The sequence below is a fragment of the Mytilus trossulus genome, chromosome 7, assembly GCF_036588685.1.
Source record: "Mytilus trossulus isolate FHL-02 chromosome 7, PNRI_Mtr1.1.1.hap1, whole genome shotgun sequence".
In the NCBI taxonomy this organism is placed as follows: Eukaryota; Metazoa; Mollusca; class Bivalvia; order Mytilida; family Mytilidae; genus Mytilus; species Mytilus trossulus.
Genome location: NC_086379.1, coordinates 62,841,573 through 62,852,872, shown reverse-complemented (window position 1 = coordinate 62,852,872; position 11,300 = coordinate 62,841,573). Strand labels below are relative to the sequence as shown.

At 33.2% G+C, this 11,300-nt stretch overlaps 1 protein-coding gene across 1 annotated transcript; it reads left to right on the top strand.

Moving 5' to 3' along the window:
• Window positions 1-1,967: 1,967 nt before the first annotated feature.
• Window positions 1,968-10,363, top strand: LOC134725515 (ovomucoid-like). The gene is made up of 7 exons (XM_063589388.1): window positions 1,968-2,099; window positions 4,668-4,751; window positions 4,926-5,108; window positions 5,951-6,112; window positions 6,966-7,093; window positions 9,411-9,576; window positions 10,144-10,363. Exons 1-7 carry the CDS (start codon window positions 2,066-2,068, stop codon window positions 10,200-10,202), a joined length of 816 nt encoding a protein of 271 aa, XP_063445458.1. The 5' UTR covers window positions 1,968-2,065; the 3' UTR covers window positions 10,203-10,363.
• The last annotated feature ends 937 nt before the right edge of the window (window positions 10,364-11,300 follow it).

Genomic DNA, 11,300 nt, shown 5'->3' with positions numbered 1-11,300 from the left:
GCTGTTGTCTGCTCTATGGTCGGGTTGTTGCCGCTTTGACACATTCCCCATTTCCTTTCTCAATTTTATTTACCTTTCTGTTCATCCATTCTTCCTTCCTACTTTTATTTCTAAAACTGCCTGCTTATATGAGTAAAAGTTAAAGAGTCTTAAGTAAATGATGTATGAATTAAAAGAAAAAATACTGAACCATGAGGAAAATCAAAACTCAAAGTCCCCAACCAAATGGCGAAATCAAAACATCAAACGAATTTATAACAACTTTTATAATCCTGACTTGGTAACAGGCATTTTCTTATGCAGAAAATGATGGATTACACCTTGTTTTATAGCTAGATAAACATCTCACTTGTATGACAATTCCATTATATTTGACAATGATGTGTGAACAAAACAAACAGACTTAAAAGGTAAAACAGTCTTCGTCAATTTATCCCTTTCTGCACCCATTGTATAAAAAAATTTAATTAACGTGTGATTCGTTTGATCTCAGTACTTCATTGATTAAAATCCGATTATGACGTCGAATTTCCTTGCTTCCCTCTGAATTTCCTATTGTGACGGCATGAAAAAGGGCGACCATGCCTGAAGACGTCAAATAGAAAGAACACATCTTTTTGCAGATCATTCGAAAAGAAGGAATAAGTTTGACGGCATAACGTTAGAAAATCATTAGAGATTCCACCACCAAATCTCGTGTAATACGATATTTATCCACTCTCGACAGTTAAATTTTGAATATTTAAAACGCTCGGTCAAGCCTCGCGTTTTAGATTTGAAAATTTAACTGTCTCAAGTGAATAAATATCGTATTACATTCGATGCAGTGGTAGAATCTATATATAATATATATACAATGGTCAATCAATTAAATCTGTAACACAAGATAAAAATAAACTCATTCAGAGGTCATTAAATCACTCTGTACCACAAGCTTACTAAACTAAAAACAGAATTCAGTCAAATAACTCTGAACAACGAAATAAAAAAAAAACTAAACAGAGGTCAATCAAACAAATTAATAACACATGATGTGTAAAAACACATTCAGAAGTCAATCAAATAAATCCATAACACAAAATGTCTTACACACATACAAAGATACCAGGACTAAATTTAGTATATACGCCAGACGCACGTTTCGTCTACAAAAGACTCATCAGTGACGCTCGAATCCAAAAAAGTTAAAAAGACCAAATAAAGTACAAAGGTACAAGGGTCAATCAAATAAACCAGTAACAAAAAATGGCTTTAAACAGAATCACACGCCTCTGAAACACAAGATAACCAAACTTCATACAGAGGTCGGTCAAATAACTATGCAACACAGGATGGCTAAAACACAAACAGATACCAATCAAATAAGATAAACACAGTCATACAGAGTTCAAATTTAAAACTCGATAACAAAAGATAACCAAAACACATACAGGTCTATCAAATAACTGCAACTACGATATTGTAATTTGGTATACGAACACATCTAGAGGATCTGTATACGAAAACATCTTTGGGATTGATATACGATTACATCTAGGAGAGTGGGACAACCTACCGTCAATGCTAGGTCAATCTAAACTACATTTAAACTTCATTGACTAATTATGTTGTGCTACCACGGTCACATCGTATATATATATGGGGACCAACACACTTGATTTACAATAATAAAAAAAATGGCAAATCCGTCCCATGGTTTTGGTTATATTGACATTTAAGTATTCGTCCGAGTTTTCTGGTATTAAATGACATAACATCGAAAATAGTGTAGGGGTTCATATTTGGTGTTTTAATAGTCTCCTGCCAAAATATGACTCTGGCCTTTATTTTGGACTTTATAACATACTAGCTTGAATCCGTTTTCAAACTGTTACAGTGTGATGAATTTTTGAAGTTCATCGGGGACAAAATTGATTGCCAACAGTTCTGAAAACCTGTGTGTAATAATATATATTAAATTATTGTCAGTGATCTTAACAACCTTATCAATATGAACAGTCACGATTCTAATATATGTAAGGTCAAGAGATAAGGTAGAGGCCCAGAACAGAAAAAAACAGGCACCATGCTGTGGTCAATTTTACTTATTGCTGTTGTAGGTAAGTTAATAGTCATTTATAAAACCCTTTTATTGGTAGGATTTATGATGCTTACATATCTTTAGTTGTGATGCGCACTTACTTGAAGAAACAATTTCAGAAATGAAAAAAATGCAAGAATTAAATGTTAGACGTTTAAACATTCCTCTCTGATATCGATAATCAGCATAAGGGTATAAAAATTATACCAACAAATTTCCTAAATGTAAATTGTTTTTGTAAGGTCTTTGATCTGCTGACATATTCTTCTCTACCCTCCTTGTTGTTAACGGGTTTACAATACTAGTTTCTTAATAATTATTACATACACTAGAATAAGTAACACAATCATGTATAATCAATATGCCGCATATTCCTGTTTGGTAATTCATATATAAATACTGAAAGCTTTATTTTTGAAGCCCAGGTGGTCGTGTGGTCTAGCGGGGCGGCCACAGTGCAGGCAATTTGGTGTCAAGATATCTCAGTAGCATTGGTTCGAATCCCGGCGAGGGAAGAACAAAAAATTTGCAAAAGCAAATTTACAGATCTAACATTGTTAGGTTGATGTTTAGACGAGTTGTATATATATATAGTTCTTCCCTCGCCGGGATTCGAACCCATGCTACTGAGATATCGTGACACCAAATCGCCTGCACTGTAACCGGCGCGCTAAACCACACGACCACCTGGGCTTCATATATATATATATATATATATGTTCCGGACCATATGAGTATTTGGACCATACGCGTATTGTCATGATCATATGGGTATATTATACTTATATGGTCGGGGTAATTGACAGTTTTTTTTTCTAGTTGTTAGTAATTAAAAAGACACTACCAGATTATAGATCTATAAAAAAAAATTAATACAAGATTAACAAAAATAAAATTAGCAGTTTCACACAGTAAATTTCATAACCAGTCAAAACTACAGTAATCACATTTTTTTTCATTCCCGATGTTATTACGAGTGAATGGCAAAATGTCGACCTGTGAATATAACTTCCCAAAATATCTTAATGAACTTTTTTTACAAGAAATCAACTGTTTTACTATAAACTGACGTTAAGTCGACAGGAAAAAGAGTCTTATAATTTGCTTACTTTTGAAACTTGATATAATTGGCATTTATTCAGCAGTGCAATACTCAGAATTTTTATACTTATACGTTTTTTTGTTTTTTTAAAATGACGTCACCGGCAAGGACCCTAGTTTAATTTTCGAAGTTGTCTGGTGATATGATGTACTTCAGTCTTGTTACGATTTTGGAGATCTAGACCTTTTTAAAACACCGTAGACACATGGGAATGACACGTGCAGGACCCAAGAAAAACTATTGTATCGTGTGGAAGTAAATGTCACCCTACGCATACATGCAAGGATACAATAAGCGATGAAAACTAACTTTGGCATCAACATTTAATGCTATATGAATTATAAATAATACAATGTCATGTAGCAATCATTGTTTTTTATAAAGTTTTTTAAAAGCATATAATTGAGAGAAAAAAACCTCTATGGTCCAAATACTCGTATGGTCTGGCCCGTTAATAACCAAACGAGTATATACTCATATGGTACCACCATACGCGCACGGTCGGACCATATGAGTGAACGCATATGGCCATGACCATACGCGTATGGTCCAAATACTCATATGGTCCGGAACATATACACATTGTATATAGTAACCATTATTAAGAAGATCTACCACTTTTACGCTATAAATAAATAGCTGAAAGATACCATTGAAGGGTCATTTAAAACCTTTTAAGATAGAGAAAACTGATAACATCATGTCCATAACAAGCAGCGAAAAGACAAACAAAAGTACACAAAACACTACACAAAATAAAGCATTGAGCAGATCATCAGAACGTCGCCGAAAACAAGGGGCGAACTCTAAAAAGGTATGTTCCAGTTTAACTTCAACCCTCGTCATCACGTTTGACCGTGGCAAGTAAACATCAGATAATAAACATTCGGTGTCTCAAAATAGAGGTCTAGATTGTGGATACGAAAAACACATATCCGTAATGTTCAACATGATCACGGTAAATCTTTGGAAGAATGATTTACTTTAGAAATAAAATGTCTTTATATAATAATTCAATGGCTTCCTTATAAGAAGCAAAACCCAAAGGAAATCGACATGCTAAATGCAAGCTCTAGAATATTATGCCAACTCCATTTACAAGTGATACTGGTGTTACTAAACGGAATGTTCATAATTGTGAAAAGAAAAATAATTTCTTTTGTCGTAAAGAATAGTTCTCAACCGATTTTCATTGCCAATACCTAGATGTAAGTCAACATATGAGCAGACTTTACTTTATATATGGCCGATGCGATCAATTTAGTTACCAATTAAAAATATTTGATAATTCGCGGAGAGGAAATCCTATGTACAAGAAGGTAAATAATAATGATAGCTCTTGTATAAAGCTTGACTCGTAGAATAAATAACAGTTCAATTTTAAGAGGGAGCTCCGATATGATTGTTCTTCAAGTTTATCACCATATAACGATGATCAACTTATCAATATTAAATACTCTTCACTAGCAATTGTTGCTTTTTCAGATGTTGCTTTAGGACAAACCAACTGCCACAGAACTTGTACTTCTCAGTTCTCACCTGTATGTGGAACAGATGGCAAAACATATAGTAAGTAGAAATATCAATACACAAACAAAACAAAAATAAACAAAAAATAAAAAATGCACAAACGTTGCTTACTTGTAATGTTTCTATTTTTATTCAAATAATTCGACTATTTCCTAATGTGATCTATGGTTTAAAACAGTTACTCTCTATTGATGTTTCGATCATTATTTTTAGGCAATCAGTGTCTCCTGAATGTTGCAATATGCTACTCAAAGGTAAAGGGAATGAATCTTCATTACGCACACCGTGGCTCCTGTGGTAGTCACGTTACCCACACACCTCCCATTCATTATGGCTGTAATGATGTCTGTGATGAAGAATTACAGTTAGCATGTGGAACTGATGGAAACACCTACCGTGAGTTGTGTTCAATTTGAGATGCGAGGGGTTCTAATTTAGTTGAAATTTGTTAACAACAAATCACAAATGGAAGTAACAGGGAGTTAACTATAAAGTAAAACCACCCATTTTAGACAGTCGATAATTATCAAAAGTACTAGGCTTATAATTTAATACGCCAGACGCGTGTTTCGTCTACATAAGACTCATCAGTGACGCTCAGTTCAAAAAAGTTATAAAGCCAAACAAGTTCAAAGTTGAAAAGCATTGAGGACCCTTTATTAAAACAAGTTGTGTTAAATACAACTAAAGTTATATATGTCTTGGTTGAGAAAATCCTTAGTTTTTCGTATAAATGAACACTACAATACAAGTGGTCGATAAAGATACTAGGGCAATTAAATGTGTTAACTTTCTCCATGATATTCTGCTCAAATTATTTTCTCAATTGTAAAGAAATCACAGTGATTGACTAAAAGAGCATTTCCTTCACACTAAACCAAACCATTTACGTCTTTCCTTAAGCTGACATGCCCCTTTTCGACTGTTAATGCTTTTGTTTATTGAAAAAATCTTCTATCTAGTCTGCCCTGCCACGAAAATACATGGATATTAGATACTAGTAATGGGAACAATCTTCTTCCAACTTCAACTTTTAGTTTTAGTTAGGAATACAATTAAAACTTTGAATAATATTACAGATTTTCATGAGCAGTCACTTTCAACAATGAAAACTTGTTTTATTGAATATCAAATCAATTTGTTTGATGGGAAGACAATTTTAACAAAGAAGAAATTCAGAAGGGATATATCGATGCAAACAAAACACTTGATATGATTATGTATTTCAACATTTGCAGATAATAGATGTTTCTTAAACTTGGCAAATTGCGACGCAGCTAAAACTGGAGATCATGTTGGTTATGCTCACTCTGGTGAATGTTCTGAAACGGACAAAACCTGTCCACGCACCTGCGACAATCACTTAGATCCCGTGTGTAGTACAGGCAATATCACATTTAGTAAGTAGCGACAAAGTGGACGCCATGTATAACAAATATACAAAATATCAGTAGATTTTCCCAGGGAAAGTCGATAAAGTGCCTAGAAAATCAACATAACGACGTTAGAGTAGATTTGATTCGTAACTTCCTCCCCGGCGCCGGGGCTGGATATATATATATATATTTATTTCGTTTGGGCTTGTATTATATATTCCCTCCGGCTTATATAATCCGTTCATCCTTTTTTTGACTCTTTAAAATTCAAGTGTCTGTTCTAAATTGAGGTAAATCAAGTGGCATTCCAAATACTTTTCTATCCTAACATCACTGAAGAGACATACATCATTTTATTGTCGAAATCCGGAGATCGTGTTTTTCAAAAATAATAAGCACCTCTTGTGTGGTTTAAAATCTTTGCCGCAAGTTTCTTGTTTTCTAGTTGGTATTAAATTTATATAGAAATTTTGTTACACCTTGTGATCAATTTATTTGGCAATCGTCAATGGCAGTTATCAGGGTTTAAGAACATGAGTGGTTCGACCTGTTAGTAAAATGCGGTTTTTTAATAATATTTTTTCACTCTTTTGGTCTTTTGGTAAATGTTGTTGTGCTGTATTTAGACCCCTTTAAAAAGAAATTTGATACATGCACACGTTATAAAAATTGCGGTTTTTATGCAACGCAATCATAGGTTTGAACGTTGTTTTCAATTAAGATTTTATCATATATAAATGTATATCGTCATTGTACATTTATTATAAAACGTGTAAGAAAGAGAAAAAAAAACCGAGAAAAGATCTATTGTTATTGCTTAACATACATAATTTAATATACTTATTTTTATTTGTATTGGAATTTTTTTTTTTTACAGAGAACCCTTGTTGGCTGACCATGTATGGATGTAAATATGCCCATCTATCTAGTACTTTATCAGATAGATATCATATGGCACACAATGGTTCATGTGACGGGACAGACCCGTATGCATCAACAACAATGGTAAGGATACACGTAGTTATTATAAACATGTAGATAAGATACACAAGAGAAAAGTAGCATATAACTTTTTCATGCATTCTTGGAGTTTAATATCCGAATACAATTTGCTATATTTAAGATAACATCGGATGTTTTGATTTTAATCACCGGAAAACGCCGATGATCGTTGTTGTTTTATTAAGATTTTCATTTGATTGTTAGGTTCAGTTATCTAAATGGAAAACCTCAAAGTCTTCTCTTTTCGGAAGTCTCTGTGATAAATATATGATCTTGTGAATATTTTTCTCATAAAGAGACTTCTATATGTTTTAAAGAGACTACTCGTCTTTTCAAAAACAAGTTTGATTTAAACACTATCAAGAATTTACATTTTCAATTGGATTACATTCAATGTGTACAAAATGTAAGCTACGCTTTAAATGTTGCTGGTTTAATCTCGTGGTATGGTCATAGTGAGAACGTAATGAGCGTAGAAAGATTTTGATAAACGTAGTGAGGTCGCAGAATAAGCGCGATGATAACGTGATATAATCGTAGCGGGATCGCTGTAGCAGTGTAATAAGGACGTAGTAACAATGTGAAAGAAACGAAAATGTATGCCGCTCATACCTCGACCCCACCACGATCTGAATTGATTTTAGATCGCGGTGAGTGTGGTGCGATCATGGTATAGTGGGACTTGGGCCTTGAGTAGACGTCATTAATCATTTCCCACGGTAATTATCCCCGACAGAGTCCACCACCTACTTGGAAATGATACCGTCATGATACAATAACTCAACTATAAAATCAAATAAACGATATCGACTAAGTATTAAAAATGTACATTATCAAATATGATTGAAAAACATAATCGAAAAATTCATTGATACACGTACTGTAACTGTTGTGCTTAGTCTAAGTACATTTAAAACTGTGTTCAGCCTCATTTCTGACCCGACAAGGCGAGAAATCACAGACAATAAGATAAATATTGGTAACAGTATTCCATTCTGAAATAAATAAAAGAAACTGCTGTCTTAGATTTATGTCTTTTTCTTAGTTGTTATTGGCTTGGAATGTACTCACAGATCAGTTTTTTCTTTGGTGTTTTGTTTATTCCTTGATTACTTTGCTCTGTATCGATCTGATCAGTCAAGTCCTTTTCAATCATTTATTTATAGTTTGTTGTGCGGTGACCTGTATGCCCAGATTGAGGACATTAAGACAAGGGACTGGTTGGGATCCCGCAAACATTTTAACCACGACATATTCTGTATGACATTGTTTAAAGACTACATTTTGTGATGCACTAGCTGTTGTTTTTTTCCTGTATGTCATATTAATGTTTTGCTTTTTGTTCTGAACATAAGTCAGGTTGGACGTTTTCTTATTTGAATTGCTTCATCTTTAATTACTTGCTAAGTGGTATGAGCTCTGTTAGTTGTATTAGTTAGTTATCAAAGGTACCAGGATTATAATTTGATACGTCAGACGCGCGTTTCGTCTACATAAGACTCATCTGTGACACTACAGTGACCTAATATTTATGTTATTTGGTCTAGGGTTGATACAAATGTAGTTGTCTCATTAGAAATCATACTGTATTTACTAATTGTATATTACTATGTGCTTTCTTAGGTCATAATCGACTTCAGAATACACCAACTTTTACAGAAATTTACTATGATTAAAATTCATTCATTTATTACTCTTGTGATCTCTTTATACGTGCTTTAATTATGATAATTATAATGATAATATCTGAGCTAATTTATTTTCTCGAGCAGTGTATTTTTTTCTAGTAGAAGATCATCCTTGATATCTAAAACATAGATCTACTCGTCTGGGAACAAAATAACAACATAAGAAAAAAACGGCACTATATTGACTCAAAATAGGATAGAATAGGTTTAACACGAAAAAATCATCAGCAAAAATATTGTTAAACAGTATTTTAATAGTTGTACATAATGTCTCTTTATTTTGGTCGTAATATCTCTTTCATTCACGTCAGGAATCTCATAACTGAACCATGTCCAACATTAATTAAAACCATGACAGTAATGAACCAAACCATGACACCTAATTTTCTGTAACCTAAAATTGTTTGTACGTGTCTTTAAGGTACGTAATTGTTGACCGTAGACGGCTGAATTGTAGAAGTAGACGGAGACATCATATTTTATTATCGTTCAATTAAAAGCATATCATTACTAATCAGAAATTTTCTTTCGAGCAAATTGCAGTAAAGATGTTGCCTTTACTAGTGTTAACGTAGTCTAGTTGTTTTCCATGGTGTATTAAAGCTACAATGATTTACTATCACATCTTGTAGCTCGACTGTAGTTCATATATGACCCATGGGTCCATAGCAGGAGAAGGAGGCACTGGTCATTTATGGACCTGTCCAAAAGAACACGAATATCTATGCGGTGCTGACCACCATACATATCCTGGTCCATGCTATTACTGCAGACGTATGGACTATGCCAAAAAACTCGGTAAGTAAAACTCGAGTTGCGAAACAAGAAAATCAAAGACAACCTTATTCATACAAGATTCATGTGTAAAATACTTATTGCATAAGCAACAACAGCAAAAACAATATCAATAGAGACAAAATATATCTTCATATAAAGTACGGAATTTTACAAATGAAAATAGAAAAGGGACAACACAGACCTATATTCAACTTTTGCCATAATGTTGTCAGTCGGCTTAGGGTTTCACATATGAAATTTTCCTCTTGGGAAAGATGCAAAATACTCTTGAAATAAAATAATGTCAAAGACGAAAAGGGTCTGAATATGGCCATCTACATGTATATCAGTGTAACTTCAAATCTCCGAATGAAAAAAATGGGTGTGCATGATTTGAGATCAATAGATAGTATACCAGTAGATAGAATAGTAATTTCGAGAGAGAAAAAATAGTCATTTCGAGAGTAAAAAAATAGTTATGATTTCTGACTGTTTTTAAATCTAGTAATTTACAAAGTATTTATTCTGATGGATGAGATTTTTTTTTCAGTTATTGTAAATGTTATTAAATGTGTAATTTTTTTTCAGATGAGAATAACATGGTGCACTTAATCTCCAATTCTGTCTGCAAGTCATTCATTGGTTAAACTAACCTTGATGAAATAAATAAAAACTGATGGCGATAATGACCATAACATCTTATGTTTTCTATAAACTATGTCTTATGTCTTTATATATGTAACACAAAGCAACAGGCTCTTTTTAACTATGTGTCATTCACTGTTATAAAAATAACTTATTCAACATAGTTTGCATTGGAGTTTCTTATGAGGCAATTACTGGAATACCTGGTTTCATTACTGTAGCAGTTGGCTAGAGGATTCTTTTTTAAAATCAACATTAGCTTTTTTGCTATTTTTGGTCACAAATGGTTATAGATGATCTTTCTATATAAATTCCCAACGTTTTATTACAAACTTATACCCAAAATATGACAAAGTGTGTTTGCTGATTGCAGAGAACTAATAACAGACTGTAACAGACTCAGTTGAAGATTAAAGCTGTCCTACAATCCTTATTGGTCGACTAACTGATAATATCAAAGCACTAAAATTATAACCTTACAATGGAAACATCTGACATATCTAGTTTCAACTAATTGGTCGTTTCTGTAGAAGTTTTATTACATATTTTTCATATGCTCTTCAACTTTGTACTTGTTTGGCTTTATAAATATTTTGATGTGAGCGTCACTGATGATTCTTATCTAGACGAAACGCGCGTCTGGCGTACTAAACTATAATACTGGTGCTTTTGATAACTAATTTCATATGATCAGAGTGAAAATACCCGAGTACTCTATTTGGCTTGCCAAAAAAAAAGTAAACCTTTCCCGTGAATTGGCGTCCGTCGGCTGTCGTCTTCTGAAACATTTAACCAAAGATGACCACAATCATAATTTGAGTATCTCATTTTGACAATTATGTTGGATGACACTATCTGTCAGCGAAGATGACTAAATAGTCTCAAAATAGAACGCAAAGGTAAAAAGATAGTTTTGTTTATAATCTTGAAAACAAACTCCGACAGAAAGCAGAAATGTTAAGATGGTTGAAATCTGCATAATATTACAGTAATTAATCTTAATTTGCACCGTTGGAAAATATCTGATAATCCAAATTGTGTGATTTTTTCCAAATGTGATAACTATAATCATTTTTTCTTTGAGTGTAAATGGGTAAAAA

What these genes read in the sequence shown, in the direction of transcription:
- LOC134725515 (XM_063589388.1), top strand. Translation starts at nt 2,066, where the DNA reads ATGCTGTGGTCAATTTTACTTATTGCTGTTGTAG. An exon ending in TTTACTTATTGCTGTTGTAG is followed by an intron (nt 2,100 to 4,667) that starts GTAAGTTAATAG and finishes TTGCTTTTTCAG; the next exon opens with ATGTTGCTTTAGGACAAACC. An exon ending in TACAGGCAATATCACATTTA is followed by an intron (nt 6,113 to 6,965) that starts GTAAGTAGCGAC and finishes TTTTTTTTACAG; the next exon opens with AGAACCCTTGTTGGCTGACC.